Here is a 20,343-nt window from a genome sequence, read left to right on the forward strand (position 1 = left end):
GTAAATTCTTATTACCGGGTATGCAAATGCAAAATCTTCTTAGCTCGAGGGCTTTAGAGCAGGAGAGGAAACCCTCAAGAGGATTCCATGACAACCTAACTATTTGTGATCCTGGTAGATCTCTTCTTTGCTCTTAGAACATCTGTCCTGTTAGGTTCAGTTTTCTTTTTCTGGATCTCTCGGGCCAACTTAAATAGTCGCTGCAATTTTCAGGAGGAAATGGCATAAGCAGTGAGTGCTTTCAAGTCAGGTGGAATTTGTGAGTTGTTTTAATTGTTGTGCCTTAAAAAACATACAAAATTTAATGGCCCTACCTCCAACACCTGGACTGTTGCAGAGACTTTTGCCCTTCCTCGGCTTCCTCTAGACCTATGGTTCTCAAAGTGGAGTTCCCAGGCAGCATTATCACCACCACCTGGAAACTTGTTAGAAATGCAATTTCTTAGGCCCTCCCTAGACGTCCTGAATCAGAAACTCTGGGATGGGGGCCCTGTGATCTTCTTTCATCAGCCCTCCAGGTGGTGCTGATGTGCTCTGAAGTTAGGGTAGCATGACTCAATTTAAGCCCATCTTGAAGGCTGTCCCTGCTTGCAGCATTCCAGCATTTCCCTAAGTGGATGAGACTTTCAGGCTTCCTTGCAGAGAGGTTATTTCAACTTACTCATGCCCTTTCCCAAGGAACCTTCATCCAATTCTGAAATGCTACCTATTTTCTTCCCGATATTGTGTGGTCTCCTCTATCTTGAATGCCCTTTCTCGATGTTTGAAAATAGCTTATTTCACCCAGAATTTCTGTGCATTTTTGCAGTGTTGGTTCACGATAAGGATTCTCCTACATGCCTGAAGGAGCTGCTGGGGCCCTTTGTGGCGGGTGCTGCGTGGCCTTCCTCAGGAATCCAGCAGCTTGGACGTGGTTTTGTGGCTGCACCTCAGAGAGATGATTACTTATTTCTACTTCCCAAAATAACCATAGCTCTTTCTGACAGTTTCCTCCGTCTTGTGAAAAGCAACACTCAGTGATTTCGAGCATTATTTCTAAATGTAAAGTCACACCTTTTACTGGAAAGTCTTCTAACTATGAATTAGCCATGCAGAGCGATCGAAGTCCGCAAATGCCTAGTTTCTCAGGAAACAAATCGAAAGGTGATGAATGAGTGGGAAATACCACTTCCTGGGAAGAGAAGCTTCTGAACAGTTGAGTGGTATGACTTTTCCATGCAGAGATGATGGACAAGCTACTTGGGGCCAATGAAGAAGCCACAGTTAGCATGTTCACAGACGTGTATACCAGATGTGGATCTAATGGGCTCAGGGCTGGCGATGGCCATTTATAGGGCAAGGTAGTTTGGTGGGTGACTGTGGGCAGGGGTTGTCTTGTTATGGGACTAGAGGCCCATTCCAACTAGCTTATGAAAAAGGACATTTTAGATGGTATGGGGCATCTCATAGCAGCCCCCGCTTCGGACTAGAAAATCAAGTGCTGAGTTGATCGTCCTGTCTCTGGGACCTTGTGATGTCTAATGCCTCCCTTCTTTCTCTGGGTTTACGTCATATATTTGTTTTCTCTGCAGACCTGTCCTTTTTCTGTAGCAGCCATTTAGCAGAAAATGGTCACTGACAGTGGGAGATACCCTGCCCCCCCCCCCCCCCCCCCGACTCCCCAAGTCCTGTTGTGTATGATACTCTCAGTGGCCCAGCAGGCACTCCCCTGCGAGGGGGGTCTGCAGAGGAAGTGCTCTGGGGTTTGGACAGTTCTTAGAGAAGAGTCTTTATCATGTATAGCAGGTGGCTGTGCTTGTTTAATGATGTTTTATAATTCTGAGTGTGATGTTTCTAAAATCTATTTTTCTAGAGAGTTTAGCCAGTCTTTACATTCTATGATTTCTGCCTTTTTTGTTTTGTTTGTTTGTTTTTTGTTGGGGAAGGGGATCAGGACTTTCTTTATTGGGGAACAGTGTGTACTTCCAGGACTTTTTTTTTTTTCCCAAGTCAAGTTGTTGTCCTTTCAGTCTTAGTTGTGGAGGGCGCAGCTCAGCTCCAGGCCCCATTGCCATTGTTAGTTGCAGGGGGCACAGCCCACCATCCCTTGCGGGAGTCGAACCATCAACCTTGTGGTTGAGAGGATGCGCTCCAACCAACTGAGCCATCCGGGAGCTCAGTGGCAGCTCAGCTCAAGGTGCCGTGTTCAGTCTTAGTTGCCGGGGGTGCTGCCCACCATCCCTTGTGGGACTCGACGAATTGAACTGGCAACCTTGTGGTTGAGAGCCCACTGGCCCATGTGGGAATCGAAACGGCAGCCTTCGGAGTTAGGAGCATGGAGCTCCAACCGCCTGAGCCACCGGGCCGGCCCCGATTTCTGCCTTTTGAGGTTACACTTTAAAAAGGCCTTTGCTAACAAAAGAAGGTAATATTTCTTCTAACACTCATGGACCGGTTTTTTTTTTCTTCCCCATCCCTTAATTTTAATTCAGATAGCATTTAATTTCGGAAAATATGTGAGAAATAAATTTACCTTTCTTACAGCACTTACTGACTGATCAGCCTTTCACCATCACCCTGAAAAGTGCCTCTTTATACTAAACTAGTCTGCCGGGGTTTGTTTCTTGGTTCTTTTTCTGTCGATTTTCCTCTTTATTCCTGCACCAACACTGTACAGTTTTGTCTCTCTTTCATGGGAAGTTCTCATGTTCTTGGTAAACCATTGAAATGGGATGCGCTGTAAAAATAGAGTCTTTCTGCTTTGGTTTTATTTTTAAGAATTAACCAGCATCACATGCTTGTGTGGTCTTTAGATGCACCTGAGAGCTTTTGTACACTGGTCACGTGGCAGTGTGTTTGGGGATGCTGTGCACGACACTCCCAGATATACCTCATTCACTGCAACAGCTGCACAGAATGCTATCCTGCTAACACAGCATAATCAGTCCCTCATTGGTGGGCATTCATGGTGTTTCTCCAGAGTATTTTTTTCCCTCTAACAAAAAATGCTCCGAAACATGTCTTTATGCTTACGTCATTGTACACCTAGTACTGTCGTTCGGTCAAGGGGAATGTGCATTGGGGATGTTAATAGCTATCTTCACACTGCCTTTCAGAGACGTTCCCAGACTGCTTTTCAGCTTTGCAAACTAGGCATTATCAGTCTTGAAAGATGTTATATATCCAATGGGTAAAAAACCAGTGTCTTCAGACAATAGTTTAGTGGTTACCAGAGGGTAAGCGGGGTGGGGGGTGGGAGATGAGGGTAAAGGGGATCAAATATGTGGTGACGGAAGGAGAACTGACTCTGGGTGGTGAACACACAATGGGATTTATAGATGATGTAATACAGAATTGTACACCTGAAATCTATGTCATTTTACTAACAATTGTCACCCCAATAAATTAAAAGAAAAGTGTCTTGGTGTTGTCTTAGTTTGTACTTCTCCAATTTTGAGTGAGACTGAGCACCTTTTATTTATAGGTCATTTGTAATCATTTTTCTTATGAACCACCCATGTGTGTTCTTCGCTCTTTTTAGATTGGGTTGCTTGCTTGATTTGTAATTCATGCTATGGGAAGGACACTTGTAATTCATGCGACGTGAAGGGTACCAGGTCTCTGTCTGCTCTCCCTGGCCCTTCTCTGTCTTTCCATCCGTGTATGTCTTTTTATCTACACCCAGACACATTCATGCACTCATTTTTTAAATCAGCCATTGGCCGTGCAATCAAACAGAGTTCTCACAGTTGCTTCATGCCGAGTCTTCATTCATTACTTACTTACTAAGTGCCTACTGTATTTGGTGCCCGGGAGATGGCATACATTTATTTGACATGGTCCCTGCCTGTCAGAGTACATCTGGTAGGAGCGATGGATTTGAAAGCAGGCGCTAGAGCTGAGGTAGGAAGAGATCATCTGTGCTTCCCCCAGGCAGTGTGTCGGCTCCCTGAGGGCAGGCTTGATGCCTGAGCTCCCAGAGGCCCTCCCTAGGCCTGTGCCTGTTCATCGTAGTTAGTGCTCAGAAAGTCTGAATGATGTTGACAGGAGCACCCAGTACCCTGAGGTCACCTGGACTGTCCCCGTGCCCCAGCCAGGGTGGGAATATCCTGTTGGCCCTGATCTGTGAGCTCTGTCCAAGCCAAGCACCTGGGAACAGAACTGCACAAAACTCATCCTTCTTGTCCTAACTTAGGACTTTGCCCTCAGAGGCTTAAGATGAGGTTTAGGGAAGGAGGTGGGCCCTGCTGACATGACCTCCCGGTCAGCCTGCCGTCCTCCTTGTGCCCACTCCCTAGAACCTTCTCCTGGTGCCTTTTCGCTCTCAGCTTCCTTCACTACAGTGCTTTTTCATCTTTCCTCATCCTCCCCTATTCTAGGGAAGACTCTAAGGACTCAGTCATGCTAAAGTGTATGTGACAATCTAATTTGTAAGCCTCCCCTGGGAACTAAAACAGGTACCAAGCCTAATGTCAAAGCTGGAGCTCTCTGGCGGCAGATATTGTGAACCTGATATTTATAGAAGGTTGGGGGGGAGATGATGGGAGGGAGTTACCCTGCATTGCTACTACACATCTTGCTTCTCACCTTGCCTGACCCGTGCCCTGGGGTTCTGTCTCGTCTGGGTACCTCTCGGTTTGTGGCTGGTTCCCATGACCATAGTACTGCGGACTCTACTGGTTTCCCGCATCTGGTTAGTCACTGAGACTGCTTGTTAAAATGCTGGCTTCTGGGTTCCACCCAAGACCTACTAAACCAGAATCCTCAGGTATGAGGTCTGGGAATCTGTATTTTTAACAATTGACTCCAGTAATCCTGAGGAATAAATAGAACGAGACTGGAGACGAGACTGGAGCTCTGCAAGGTGCCTGTGCTCACGTTCAGGATCCTGAGCATCCAGCCTTTGGCGTCGATAGCGTTTCCTTCTCAGCATCAACCTACAATTTTCTTAACCCTAAGATGGGGGTCATAATACCTGTGAACTGGTCGTTGGCTGCCAACATCTATTGGCTCAATGACAAGACACCCTTTCCCTACATTTCAGTCAGCCCTCGTTACCCCTCCACCCAAGTTCAGGGATTCCCAGTGTGTTTGCCCAGGTCTTCACTCTCCAGGGAAATTGGTACATCAGGAATCCTGAGGGGACTGAAGAACAGGCTCAGAGAGTGCCAGGCAGACCGCTGTTGCCCTTGCTAGAATCCCTCCCCTGCTCCTGGCTCTGCTCTTCCCAAGCCCTTTGTGAGGGCTGGAGCCAGTCCAGAGCTTGGTTCAGACCAGTGCCAAAGGGGCAGGGTATCACCACCAGCCTCCGTATCGTCTGTGAAACTGGCCTACGGGCCCCTGCCCTACCTGGGTCACAGGCTTGCATAAGGGTCCTCTGAGTTGCTGTGAAGTAGCAAGTTGTGGACCACGAGAGTGATGTGTCTTTACTTAACGAAGGGACACCCTTACAGGTCAGAAATGCTGGGAAGGCATTCTGGCACCTTCTTCCCTATAGCGCCATAGAGGAGCGCTTCCCTTCCTCTCCCGTTGGGAGATGTGCTCTGTGAAGGCATGAAAAGGAGGACAGGGGCAGGGAGAGGGCACGGGGGATGGATGGAAGTTAGGAAGCAGAGAGAAGGAAGGAATGGAGAGGGTTTTGTTTTATTAGCATTGTTGTTGTTTAATGTGTGTTGTAGACTGCGGAAAGCTGTCCGTGCCTCAGTGACTTTTCATCACAGCACCACGAGGCTACTACAGTGTTATCCCCACTTTACAGTGAGGAAACTGAGGCTGAGTACCACGGCCATCAGTTATAAGGGGTGGATCAGGGATTCATACATCTGTCTGTGTGATGCCAGCACCTGAGCTCCTAGTAGGAACTCTAGGCTGCCTCATATTTGAGGGGTGTTTGAAACACCAGGACCAGGTCTCCATTCCATTTCTTTCCTCTTGTAACAGCAGAGTCCTGGTATCCCAAACTCTGCTCTTCCCCAGAGCATACGGAGTCTCATTCTCAGGAGAGTGTCCCCGGGACTGGCAGGGCTGTAACCACAGTACGCTGGGAATTAGGGGTGTTAGCTACCAACTCCCCATCCCTTACCCCTTCCCAGGCTTGACGCCTGCCATGCATTTCTTGCTGGAGACTGTGGGTCTCCAAGGCTTGGGGTCTGTGTTTGCTAAAGCTCGGGGCCCAGTGCCTAGGGGAAGTCTTTCCTGGCTGCCCGAGACTGGAGGTCTCTCAGCAACCCTCCCCACTGGTGACCGGATATGGGTGATCCTGCATAGCATAGTTCTTCGCTGGAGGGGCCCGCGGCTGGTGTTTGTGAGGAGCCCTTGTGTCTTTCCATTTGTCTAGAGTTCACCTGTTTAGATCTCCCTTCCAGAGGGATCGGGGCTGGGTTTAGAGCAGTTGTGGAATCACAGTAGGGGAATCTGGGTGAAGCCTCACAAGCAAGAATGTCTTCAGCTGAGCTGTTCTTCCTGTGTCATTCAGGAATGTCCTAGATCATTCAGGAATTATATCCATGCCCACAGTATCTGAAACCAGCATGGAGGAATACGGCTCCAGAACTGGGGGTGGGAGGTGGTTGCCTGTGTACCCCTGTCCCCGACCCTACTAGCGTGAGACACCCCCAGATCCCACAGCGTCTCAGCTCTTGGTGGAGGTCGTGTTTCCAACACCAACTGCAGAGACACCTGGATGGTCCCTGTGCCACTCATGGCACCCTCAGTAGCTCCTGCTGCTCCTTCTGGAGGGACTTAGGGAAGAGCAACATTATCTGACCTCTGGAGGAGTGACAGGCCGGACGGGAAGAGGCAATATTCACAAGTGACACATCTGGCACCAGATGTGCTGAGGGCATGTGGTAGCTTAGTTCAGGAAGCCTGCTCAGAGGCAGGTCCTGGCACAATAGCAGCCATTGGGTCATGTCAATTCTCGGCTTAGAACTCTGCAGTGGCTGTCCCTGCACTCAAAATAAAAGCCAGAGTCCTTACCATGATCATTAAGACTCTCGTTAAGACTCTGAGCATTGATTCTCAAACTTGGGTGTGCACCAGAACATCAGCAGGGCTGGTTGTTACAGATCCCGGCGTCCACCCGTAGAGCTTCTGATTCAGGAATTGGGTGGGGCCGGGAACGTGTATTTCTAACAAGTCTCCATGTGATGGTGATGCTGCCGGCCTGGGGATTCCACTTTGGGAACCGCTGCCCTGGATAATTCCATCTGGTCTCTGGTACCTCTGACCTTTTCTGCTTCTGCCTATATCCTCTTCAGCCATGCCGCCCTCCTTGCTTCTGTTTGAAGATGAAAGACACGTGCCCACCTCACTGCCTTTGTGCTTGGAATTCTCTTCCCTCAGATATATGCATGGCTTGCTCCTTCACTTGTACGGTAGGTAGCCAACTTCCAAGCCGGCCCCCCACCTGCTGTCACACACGCTCTTAGGAGTCCCACTTTCTGCCAGGGCTGGGCTGTGTGACCAGCAGAATCTGGCAGTCGTGGTGGAGCGTCCCTTCGGATGCTAGGTTATATAAGAAAAGACGTCATGGCGTCTGCCCTCTCATCTCGTTCCTTCTGGGGGAAGTTAGCTGCCATGATGTGAGCGGCCCTGTGACAAGGAACTTTGGCTCCTGCCAGCATCCATGTGGGTATGCCATTGTGGAAGTGGCTTCTCCAGCCAGTCAAACCCTCAGGTGATGCAATAGATGGTATACTGACTGCGGCCTCATAGGGTGCCTGAGCCACAACCCCCAGCTCAGCCGCTCCTGGATGCTGACTCACTCAGTCCATGTGATCGGAAATGCTTATTGATGTAAGCGGCTAAGTTTGGAGTCATTTGTGATGGCAGCAATAGGTACTTAATAATAAACGTGCCCTTCTCAGTGAGGCCCTCCTTAGCCGCCTGACCAAAATGACACCCCTTTCTAACAATGCTTTTTATCCCCCTTCCCTGCTTTATTCTCTTTTGTACATACCACTATCTAACCTGATATGTTTGACTTATTTATTATGTGTCTCCTGCCATGATTTCCTCCCACCAATCCCATTAGAAAAACTTTAAATTTTCATTCATCAAAAGTTTTCTATATTGATTTTCAAAAATAGAATAGCATGGTGACTACTGCTACTGGAATGTAAGCTGAAGGAGGCAGAGGGAGTTTAACCTGTCAAAGTCCGTGCGGTATCCTCAGTGCCCGGGACAGTGCCAGACACAGACAAGGCCTTCACAAATAATCATAATTAATAAATACCAATATATAAAATAATATATTAATACTATAATTAATAATTTAATTTATTAAATATCTATCATAGTTTATTTACATTATATTTCTAGTATTAAAATAAGTATTGTTAAATTAATATAGTAATGTTAATTTTGAAAGTGGTCCTCAAATCGAGAGTGGCATATAGATTAAAACAGCACAGTTTGGCTGCAGAGCCCCAGCACAGAGCTCAGAGCTGGTCTTTGCTATCAGACTGAGCTTCAGCTCTACTGTTTCTCACTGATGGTTCGGTTTCTTCCATCAAAAATTAGAAACGATAGCACCCATTTCATAGATATTTTGTGGCCACTGAAGGTGACACCCAATGTTGGGGGGCTTGGGGTGGGCCAGGCACAAATGGATGTTCAGAGAGGAGTAGTTCCTATTCTGCTGAGAGTCCATGGTTAGAGGCCCAGTTTCATTTAATTTTGAGAAGGGGTTAGGGATGTCCTCCAGCCAGAGACCCCTAACTGGAAGGTGACTGCAAAGCCAGGGGCTGAGGAAACACTGGTATGTAGGAGGGGACCAGAGCCTCTTCTGCTCAGTGTCCCAAGGGAGAGCTGAGCAGAATCCCCAGATGCCGATGGGCTCCCATGGCTCGCTGCAGCTTGCATTCTGACGGGGCCGGCCCTGCTCCTGGACCGGGGCATGGGGGCTGCTGTGATTCTCCTGGGACTTCCCTTCCTGGTAAGGGTAAAGGACATGGCCAAGCAGAACAGGGCAGCCTGGTGGCAATCCAGCTTCCAGGTGAGGAAGACAATGGCTGAAGAAGGCGCAGCAGGGTTGTCTGCCGTCTGTCTGCTTAGGGAAACCTGCGCAGAGTAGCCAACCCTATTGGTGAGGAAAATAGCTGCCAAGAGAGAAGCCACATTTGGGGCCACCACCAGACAAGGGAAAGGAAGAAACAAGAGGTGGGTGGAGCAGAGAGAGTGCGAAGTACAGCAGGGGGTGTATAGAGAGAGGCAAAGAAGAGGACACTTCAGGAATCTCAGATTCTAGCCAGGATAGGAAAGCCCAATTCCCTCTAGGCTGGTACCTGTGGTTATTTCACCTCATACCCACTGGGGCAGCAGAGAGCAACCACACAGCCAAGGAAATGGACCAATCAAGAGCAGCTGTCCACTGGTGGGTGGGGCCAGGGAGATTAGGGGAATATGGGGTGGGGCCGAGACTTACTGGTGGGCAAAGCACCATGACCAGTGGCCGACATCCAGGGGCTCCTTGTGGTTTTCGCACTGGAAGCCAATGCCTCTAGTACACGCAGGGTTAGGTCTTAACAAGGGGGAAATGAAGTCTAGAAGTGACTTTAAAATTAGTAACTCCTGCCTCATTTACTGTTTTATTATTAGTATTACCATTGTTGTTGTTATTACTAAATTGGTGCCAAAGTAATTGCAATTTAAAAGGTTAAAAATAATTGCAAAAACCACAATTACTTTTGCACCAACCTAATATTAAGTTGGCATATCTGTGGTCTGAAACCCAGATTTACATTACTTTCTACCCTTAAAGTGTACTCTCTCTTTAAAAGATATAGTTTACGTGGGGCAGCCACTGTAATCCACTGATGGGGAAATAAAAATTTCTGACTTGTACCGTCAGTTTGATCCATGATCACTTCATGTGTGTGTGTTTGGCTTCCCTGGTTTCAGCAGAAGTCCGAATTAAGTTGGAATTGCCTTTAGGAAAAAAATGTGTTTCTCATGAATTGGGTTGGATGGGCAGAGGCTCTCTGGGAGCACAGAGTGGTCACTTCGTCCACTCTGACCTCACTGCGCCCCCAGAGACTTTGGAACCTGCATGGCAGCGACTCTGTTAGGAATCTGCATGGTCACCTGGAATGATTTAGAACCCTAGGAACGGAACCCCAGAGAATGCAAAAGGACCTCAATCCAGAGTAACATGACTCCCAAGCTGTCACTCCAGATTTGCTTTGGCTTGGTCAAGGAACCTGGTGTGCTATAAATAGATTAGCAAGGCTTTTATTGGAAAAGACCTGCCTGGAAATGTCTTCTTCCTCCCTCTGGGTGGTATGGTCATCTGGGTTGATTTTTCCTGCTGCTAGTGAGGTTAGTCAGCCAGAGCCCTGGTGGCTCTCTCCAGATGTCCGCCTGGCCTGCCCTGGCTCCATTCCTGCTCCAGGCTCTCGGGGCTTTGTATTTTGGATTGGTCAGAGCTGGCCAAGACTGAGAGATAGGAGGGATGAATCCTTCAGGAAGCTGCATTGTCCCTGCTGGAGCCTTGTATAGAGAGACACAATACTTATGGGGAAAAGGGACTCCAGCTTCTGGGAGGCCTATGAGTGACACAGGCCAGCTAGTGTAGGGCAGTTTTAGAAGGCAGCAGAAAGAGCTGCTGGTTCTTCTTTTGAAATAAGGTCAGTGGTATTAGCCACCAAAGACGTGGAAGCAACACCACAAAGGAGATGGTTCTCTGGGGGAACTTGACTACTTCTAGGAGAATGGAACTGTCTGTTTATCCCTAGAGGGTAGACGGGCACGTCAGATGGGGATCTACATTGTGCCATCAGAGTGTCCATCCTTCTGTTTGCCTGTCTGTCCTCAGGCGAGGTGCTATGTTTGAAAGGGGGAGCCAACCACAGATTCTGTCCTCAAGATAAGATAGAGGTCAAGATTAAAATCTGTGCTGAGAGGTGGGACAAAGTGCTGATTCCCTGGAAGGAGCTGGGTGTAATGTGTATGTTGTGGGACCGGGAAGAGGATTCTTAGGTCAGGCTGTCAGACAAATCTGAGACAGATTTATGTGCAGGAGGTTCAGTAGGGGTTGTGGTCTTGGGAGCAGCCCCCCAGTGAAGGGAAGGAAGCAACATTGCAGTACAGTTACTAGAAAGGCCTTAGCCAGCCCAGTGGGCAACTCTCAGCTGGATGGCCCTTTGAAATTGTTTACCTTGAGGCAAGGGGATTGGTGGGTCTTTATCTCCCTTCTTCCTCCCTATTCCCGTCTTGACCAGCCATTTGGATGTGCAGCACCTCCTACTTCCCTACCCCCGGCATAACCTTTGGCAAGGCAGCTCCCTTTGGCCAAGGGCAGTGCTCCAAGGAGTCCGCGATGAGCCTCTCCAGCTGGGGGCATCTGGATGACGTAGTAGAGTGTCCCCTCTAGAGAGTTTGGGGGTTTGACAGCAAGGGAAAAAAGCAATCTAGGAAGGCTGCATGGTGGAAGAGGTGTTTTAGTTGAGATTTGATGAACAAAATTCTGACATCCAAGCAAAGGCATGTTCCAAGACCAACAAGTGGGGTTAACTAGATATCAATAGGAAGTCAATCTGGACAGACAGGGGTGCCTTGCTCGGAGGTGGGGTGGGGGCTACAAAGTTTGGACTTTCTTCTGTGCGCCATGTTGGAAATAAGCTAGCGAGGGTTTTTTGCTGGTGCGTGGCCTGCAGCGAGAGTGGGGCTCCAGGGGAGCAGTCTGCTAGCTGTGTGTGGACTGATTTTAAGTGGGAGAGACAGGAGGCAGGGAGACCACTTCGGAGTGAGATGGAGAAGAGGTGAGGAGGTGAGGGATGTGATGGAGGGGTGTCTCCAGGCCCCAGGAACTGATTGGATGTGGGTGGTGGGACGTGGGGAGGAGCTGGTGAAGCTGTGGAGGTTGTGTCCTAGGAGCGCCAGGGGGCCAGGTTAGAGAGGAGAAGCTGAGCTGGACCCTGTGCAAGAGGGGGTGACAGGGTGGCCTCTGAGTAGAGACGATCCAGCAGGCAGAGGCCTCTGGAAATCGTCTAAGGCTGTGTGGCGGGTCTGCTTCCTGGGGGAGCCTATCTCACTTCTTATGAAGGCTGTTTTCTCATCTAAGTTCCAGTAAATTGACTCATCCAGCTTGGCTTATCTGTTTGTTTTATTTATCGCCGATAAAGGCACTTACTGTGTACTGATGTCATCCTAAACACTTTACACAGGTTAACCCATTTCAGGCTATCATAACTTTCTTTAGGTACCATTTTTATCCTCATTTGAGAGTTAAAAGAAAGCCAAAATACAGGGTCAGCTACTTCCAAAGGTCAGCTTCTGTGCAGCAGGCCTGGAATGCTTTCCACTGCACTTGGCCTCCGAGTAGGAGTGGTCTTCCTGGTAGGTTCTCGAAGTCTTGGTGTCTGAGTGCCAGCCAGCCACGTCCCTCCTCCCTCAGGGAGGCCACTGAGCCTGCTCTTCTGCCCAGTCCTTATGAAAGACCCCACTGCTCTCGTTCCTGGTCAACTCCTCCCTGCCGCTTCCCTCACTTGCCCTCCGTTCTGTTTTTTCTCCCTTAAGACACGAAGGGATCATATTACTACCCAACTTCTAGAGCCAGAAGCACCTTAAACCGTAACAATGGGTATTAAGATTTTAAGACCGTCAATCAAAGCTGGAGGGCAGGAGTAGTAGGGCCTTAAAAACCAGTTAGCCCAACCCCTTCCTTGTGGATGAAGATTTGAAGGACCAGAGAGGTAGAGTGACTTGCCCTGGGCTGCCCAGCAACTTAGAGTCAGAGGTGAAGCAAAAACCCAGTTCTCTTGTATTCTAATTGAGAGAAGCCATTGAAAGGTTTTGCTTGTTTTTATTTTTAATATTTGAAACAATTGAATTTTCCGTAATATAATTGCACTCATATATTCAGCTAACTTTAAAAATAACTTTATGCTAAGAGCTTGTATGTGTGCATTTGGCCTGACTACAGCGACTGCCTTGGGTGGATGCCATTATTGATCTCATTTACAGTGGAGGAAACTGAGGACGATGAGGCGTGGCCAGGGTTACACTTTACACGGGTGGTAAGAGGCAGAGCTGGGATTCAAACCCAGGTAGTCTGCTTCTAGACTCATCGTTGTTAATAGACTCTAACCTCTGTACTCTCCAGTCCCTTTCATGATTTTAGAAAGCTGCTCACAAAAGTCGATAATGTGAAAAGAACGTACAGTATGATTTTGTTTTGTTTTAAAGATGTATATATGACTAGAAAACAAATCAACATGTAGGTAGATACCAAAGTGTTGGTAGTGCCAAGTTGTGGGATTATGGGTGACAGTTTTTTCTTCTTTGTGCTTTTCTGTGTTATCCAGTTGTTTATAGTGAGAAAGTATCATTCTTTTCATCACTAGATAATTTTATGAGTAGTCTCTGCTCACAGTGGTGAAATAGGTAAAGTCGTGTTTAGGAGACAATGACATAGCTGTAGTACTAGGTTTATTTCTCGCTGGACTGCGTGGCTGGGCATCAGAAGAGATGGCCAGTCCGACGCAGCAGTTATAATTCAACCAAGACACAGAACTGTAGAACTGGGAAGTCCTTTGGAGGTCCTTTGGAGGGACTACGTCTGTACGACCCCCAGGCCACGGCCCCGTCCTCTGTGCTTTCAGGGATAGTGGTATTTGGGGAGAAATGCCCAGTTGTCAGCTAGGGTTCCAGGACTAGAGACAGAAGCGTTCCAGGTACTGGCAGCCTTGGGGCATAAGAGAGGGAGGGGCACTAGGGGAATGGTTCAGAGGATCCCAACCAGAAGGCTACAGCTGTGTAGAGAAGGGTCCCTGGCAAAAAGAAGACCTGTCATCATGGGAGGTGGGAAGGGTGTGGGAGCAGAGCACAGGCTCCTGAGTCCTGGGGTTAGGGAGCAAGGTGATCGGCCATGACTATTGTTTTAAGCTCTGACCATCTAGTTCTATGACTTTCTTTGGTTCTACCCTATGGAATTCTGAAAACGATTTTGTTTCTTTCTCTGACCAGAGACCACCTGGGAGCGTCCCAGCAGTTCTCCTGGGATTCCAGCCAGCCCAGGCCTTCTCAGGAGCTCTCTGCCTCCAACAGGTACTGTCCACTCACTACATTGGGGCAACTGGGAAGGGCCACGTCTCAAAGGCCAAGACTCTGGATCCTGGGTTCTGACACCCGGCTGGTGATCTTATGGACGAAACCCGGGGAGGGTTCGGGAGGGGTAGGAGGCCCCATTACCCTGCAGGATGGTATCTCCCTGGCAGCGCCTGCAGCAATCTGATGGCTCCCGCTCACTCCCGCCCTGGTGCTTAGAGAAAGGAGTCGTCTGGGTGAGGTGAGGCATCAGAGTTCTTACCTGTCTGCAGGGACCCAAATCAGGGGCAGAACTCCTCCACACGATTCCCAAAGGCATCAAGGTGGAGAAGTGGAAGGGAGGCAGATTTTTCTAGGGCAACATTCAAACAGAACATTCTGGAAAGAAAATAGGATTCCTTGTGAGGATATGTATTCTCCATCTGCAAAGGTAATCAAGGGAAGGTGGTCAAGGTAGCTATTGCTGTAATAGGTGGGAGGTCTTAGGAGATATCGGGTTCTGAGATCTCAGGACGGTGAGTTGTGAGTCACACCAGTGGGAGAACAACTTATGACTTCTTGTGGTTTAGCCCTGTTTGAAATGCCACCTCCGAGAAACCTTCCCTGACCACTCAATTTAGAGCCCTTGCCCATGACTCTGCGTTCCAGCAGTGTGCTGTTTCATTGCCCTTGGAGAACTTCTCCCTGTTGGCTGTCGTTCTTCATGTTCAACTGCACGCTTCCTGAGGATAGGGACTTGGTCTCTGTTTTTCTCTTGTTGATTCTTCAGTCCCTAAACAGAGCTTGGCCTCACGGGTGAGTGAATTCATGAATGTCTCCGCAGTCATATGGTGTGTAAACCCCATTCGCTGGTTTTCGACTTTAGTTGTCAACCTGAATGGTTGTGGTTACAGCTTGGAATTTAAATGTAAATAGCTTTGAAAATGTGCCAATGCTTGTATCTGGACAGAAGAGGGGAGGCACTTAGGAGGGGAGGGCAGAAGCAGCTTATCTGTAGGGGAGGAGAGCCGAGAGCTTCCTTAACCGTCATGGAACAGAAAGTCATCAAAGGTTTAACAGTTCACTTAACACATCCCAGGTGAACAAAGGAAGAGCTAAAATAATAAAATAATAATAATAAAAAATAACTAGACGCTTAAATCCTGGATCAGGGAAAAGGAGGGTGGACACTGGAAGAGTGGGCCAGGCCCCAGCTTTCATTAGCAGGAGTCTTTAGTCTTTCTACCACCAATTCATTAAGAAATCAAAGCATGATCAAAGGACAGCTTTAGGAATATGAAGATCTCAAAACCGAATTGGTGGAAAACTAACCTCTGGAGGATCCACTGAGGCATGGGAGAGGGGATGAGTGGGTGTTTCCTACTGAAAGTTCTTCTAGGCTTTTGACTTTTTTGAATTTATATTTTGAATTTTTTACTTAAATTTTTACTTAAATTAAAGGAACTCCCTTGATGAGGAGGGAATTGGGGCATTTACTCTTGACTTCCCCAGAAGGAGGGTTGGGAGGAGCTGGATCAGAGCCCCAGGCCTCATGCCTAGGCATAACAGATTCCTGCCTTCACCCGACAAGCACAGGAAGAGCTCGCTCTGCCCAGCACTGAACTAGGTGCTAGGGCCTCAAGGGGGGCAAGGAAGGTGGGGAGATGGTAGGGAGGGTCACATCCATGGATGAGAACTGGCAAGGTGGCCAAGGCGTTCGAATGCGTGGACGCTGACTTTCTCTCTGCTAACCCATGTCAGGGGCCTAGAGAACCTGTTTCCCAAGTCTGTGGGAGCCTAGGCCTGTCAGGTTCTCTGCCAAAAAGGACTTTGTAGTTAAACACAGTTGGAAACCCTGTCCACTCTCCTCCCCTTTGGAGAGTCAATGTGCACATGAGCATTCTGAAGGCTCAGAGAAGGCCTGAAATGAAGACACCTGTCTAATTTGGTGCTTCTGCCCTTTTGTTTGTCTGCAGTATACATACAACAGGACCCCCACATACACGGGGGCTATGCTCCAGGACCCCCAGTGGATGCCTGAAACCGCGAACCCTATAAATGCTGCTTTTTCCTATACATATGTACATACCTATGATAAAGTTTAATTTATAAACTAGGCACAGTAACAGATTAACAACAAACCTAATAATAAAATAGAACAAGTATAATAATCTACTGTAATAAATGTTATGTGACTGTGGCATTACTGAGTATAACGGGTGACTTGAACACAAGCATTGCGTTACCGAGACAGCCCATCTGACGACTAAGTGGCTAACAGGCGGGAGCCTGTCCAGCTTGGTCAAAGGGGATGATTGACATCGTGGGTAGGACGGAGCGGGCCGGCATGGGACGGCGTGAGGTTTCATCACGCTGCTCAGAACGGTGTGCAATGTAAAACTTATGAATTGTTTATTTCTGGAGTTTTCTATTTAATATTTTTGCACCGCAGTTCACCACAGGTAACTAAAACCATGGAAAGTGAGCCTGTGGATAAGGACGGGAGGGAACCACTGTGCATGCTTGTTAAGTTTCTCTGGCTCTAGTGCAGTGGTTCTCAACTCTGGGGTGATTGATTTTGCCTATAAGGGGCCATTTGGCAATGTCTGTCATTTTTGACAGTCAGCATGGAGGGGAGCTGCTACCGGCATGCAGTTGGTAGAGGCCAGGGATATTGCTAATGTCCTACAATGCATAGCCCCTACCACAAAGCATTATCCAGCCCCAAATGTCAGGAGCGCCACGATTGAGCAGCTCTGTTATAGGGTGATAATCAGTTCAGCACTGCCCAAGGGTCCCTGGGTAGCAGACCATGGCCCATCGACAGGAGAAGCAGCAGTAAAACTTGCAAAACTCTAGTTCTTTGCTTCTAAGACCCACCTTTCATTTTTTTACCCACATTTTAATATCTTGGAAATCAGAGGCATCCTGTCATTGGGGTACCCCAGTTTAATTGGCAGCATCTTTTTTTTCTTTCTTAGTGGTACTTAAAATAAGGGTGTCTCGAACAGGCAACGATATCTTAGATTTGTGAGATTACAACTTGTGTTAGACTGGAGCCTCGGGTCCCTCGCTTCCCCATGCCAGGCCTCACTTTGTCCATTCATAAATTGAGGGTCTGTCTAGTCCTCCACAGTTTGTGATTCGTGCTGCTCTGTCCTCTGGGGCATGAACACGTGTCATCTGTCCATCCATCCTCTGGGATACAAGGGAAGAGAACCCACCAGTGATGCTAGAGCAGGATCTGGGATACTTTGACATCTTTCCTCATTTTTGAACCTGAATTCCATCACTGAAGAATAAAATAATCGCTGCTTTGGTGTTTCTCTACACAGGGGAGCACTAGGATTTTTACCATCTATTTTCATCGTCAGTTTTACAAGCAGCTTTCAGGAGATAGAATTGTACTGTGGGGAGAGAAGTAGACTCAATGAGGACTTGCGGTTGCTTCAAAACGTGATCGTCCCCATCCTCACGCTCCTGGGGCGGTTGACTCCTGTTCTGGAGACCACTCAGCGCTGGCTCTCAGCCCCTTTTGTTTGGCTCATGCGTTTGCAAAGCAACAGTGATGGAGTTCTAAACCTTTTCATTCCACAAATATGCCAGATGCTGTTCTCAGTACTGGGGATATGGCCACAGACAAGCCAGACCTGTTCCCACGTGTAGTCCCTGCTCCCACGAACCTACATTCTAATTGCACACAGGAAATATGTCAGATTTTCTACATTCAGGCACACATGAAATGTGTCAGATTTTCCTTGTATGTTCCAGTGCAAGGAATTAAAATAGCGCAGAGGGACAGACTAGACTGGGAGGGAAGAGCTCAGTGAGGAAGTGACAGTTCAGGTCAACCTTTCAAGGCAATGAGAAGATGGGTATAGGTGAGGGGTGGTGGTGAAATATTCTAGGCCAGGGAAGAGCTAGTGCAAAGGCACTGGGACAGGAGTGACTTTGGCATGTTTGAGAACAGAAAGCAGGACAGTGTGGCCAGAAGGTGGGGGACAAGAGGGTGAGTGGTAGGTGATGAGGGGGAGGAGTGAGGGTTGGCAGAGCCTGCTGGGTGCCCTAATGAATGGGATTTCATTCTGAATGTGATCAGTATAGGGGTGAAAGCAAAACTCGGCAGAGATGTCTTGTCTTCATGAGAAGACGTTGCCTTGAAGCAGCGAGGGAGCTGATGGCTCTGTCAAGACGGCTCCTGATTGGCCGTGATGGGCGTTGGGGTGGTTACCTGCAAAGTGGGTGGGGGTTCAGGGCAGTGTGGAAACTCAACCACGTTTATCGACCACACACATCCCATATGGTTACTCCTGAAGGAGAACATGGAAAATCAGGTCAAGAAGAATGTCAGAGAGAACCACAAAGTAACCCAGCCAAGCCCAGCTGAGGCAGCCTCCCCTTCTTGGAGGCGGACTGTGGGAGGGGGGGAGTGAAAAAGTCATTGGGGTTTGGTTTTACTTTTGAGTTGTACCTTCGTGAGCTTCTGGAGAGGGTTTGAAAGGCCACCCACGGATAGGGCTGGATTTTTCTTCTTAGTGCAGGTTTGTTGGATGCTGGAAGCACAGCCAGCCAGGTTACCCACTGGGGAGAGATCTGGGAGATTGCCCAGTGCCCCCCACACATTGGATATCACTTTTTGAATATTGGGTGCTAGTAAGGTCCGTGCTGGGCTCGGATGTTCCCTACTGGCTTCCTTCATTGCCAGAGTTGTGTTTATTTGGTAGCTTTTCTGGAGACATTTCATGCCAGGCCTCCTGGGCGAGTAACGTTTAAACCCAAACAGAATACCTAAGGCATTATTCAGTAACTGCCGCAAATGTTAAAAATCATCTTTGAGCTGGTTTAATATGCGCTGTGGAAGTAATGATTTGTAGAGAAAGAAATACTAACAGGCAGTGGAAAAGAAAATGTGCGTGAAAATGAAGTTCTGGGCGTTTCACGTATGAGTCAGTGGGTTGAATGAAGGACGGACTAGAGCAGTGCTGTCCAGTAGAACTTTCCATGAGAATGGACATGTTCTATGTCTACACTGTCCAATATGGTAGCCACTGGCCTCAAGTGCTTAAATGGGTACTGGAAATGTGACCAGTGTTCCTGAGGAACTGAATTTAATTTCATTCGACTTAATTCAGTAACTTTTTGGGAAATAATTTTGCATTTACAGAAACATTGTAAAGACAGTACAGAAAGTTCTTGTATACCTTTTACTCAGTTTCCCCTAATGTTAACACCCTACCATAACTATGGCACATTTGTCAAAACTGAGCAATGAATTTTGTCCGTTACTGTGAATGAAACTAGATTTTCTTTGATTTCACCATTTTTCCCAGTATGTTTTCTTCTGTCCTAGAATCCAATCATGGATGACACATTGCATTTAGATTTCATTTAAGTTTAATCTTTCAGAATTTAAGTAGCCACCTCTGCCTAGCGGTTACCTCACCAGACTCGGCAGATGTGGAGAGTGAATGCCTTCCTGAGCTTCTGGGCCTGGGACATGCATTGAGCCCACACTTGTTTTTCTTAGGGATGGAGGAAATCTGTCATTGTTGTCCCTGGGAGTTAGAGCTTGTTTTGTCAGGAAGCCTGGGTTCAGATTCTGGCTTTGCCCAGTCTTGGAGTTGGCGCCCACTGAGGGTTCATCCTCAGGACTCCAGCAGCTTCAGGGAAGCCAGATTGGAGGGAAGTGAGAGAGTTCCAGTGCAGGGCTGGGAGAGCCTGCCTTTGAGCCTGTGGAGCCAGCCAGGAGTATGTGCAGACAGACTGTGTGCTTCTCCTGAGAGAGGCCCCTCGGCAAGGGGCTCCAGAGCCCAGGGTCTCAGCCACATCACACCTTCTTCTCCAGACTATGAAGCTCTGAACAGCTCTCCGCTCCCAGGCCAGGAGCAAAGCGGGACCTTCAGTCATTGCAGAATTAGCAAGTTGCCAGGCCCAGAGCAGCTTCTGCAGCCCTCAGCCTGACCTTACCACTGATTTCAGGGGAGGCCATGGCACCCCCAGTTGGAAGGGGCTTGCATATTCCTTTAGAAACAGTGGTCCCGGGGGGGCCTTACAAAGTCCTCTTTAACCTTTGATGGCGAGGAGAAAAGCCACAGGTTTTCAACCATTCACCCTCTCATGGAGGGTGTATTGTGAGTTCTATTTAGGGGAATACAATTTACATCTTAGACAACCAAGGGACACAGTGAGGATGAGGTGGCCAGATAGGTATTTCCAGATCAGAAGGCTTTAAACGTAAAACTGCTCCTCTAAACAAACCAGAGTAGACACTGCTTACTCCTGAGAACGTGAGTGTGATGCTGGAAGAGCAACTTCCAGGGCTTTGGGGGTGGGGGC

The 20,343-nt window shown here is 48.2% G+C and overlaps 1 protein-coding gene across 10 annotated transcripts in view; it reads left to right on the forward strand.

Annotated features, from left to right (window-relative positions):
• The window catches only part of GAS7 (growth arrest specific 7), a 210,905-nt gene that overhangs the window by 137,801 nt on the left and 52,761 nt on the right, over positions 1-20,343 (forward strand). For all 10 annotated transcript variants that reach the window (XM_081028078.1, XM_081028081.1, XM_081028082.1 and 7 more), the window contains one exon: positions 13,948-14,028. In XM_081028078.1, the coding sequence (XP_080884204.1) occupies positions 13,948-14,028 (81 nt within the window). The remainder of the gene's footprint in view (positions 1-13,947; positions 14,029-20,343) is intronic.

This window comes from Rhinolophus hipposideros (assembly GCF_964194185.1).
Source record: "Rhinolophus hipposideros genome assembly, chromosome: 20".
In the NCBI taxonomy this organism is placed as follows: domain Eukaryota; kingdom Metazoa; phylum Chordata; class Mammalia; order Chiroptera; family Rhinolophidae; genus Rhinolophus; species Rhinolophus hipposideros.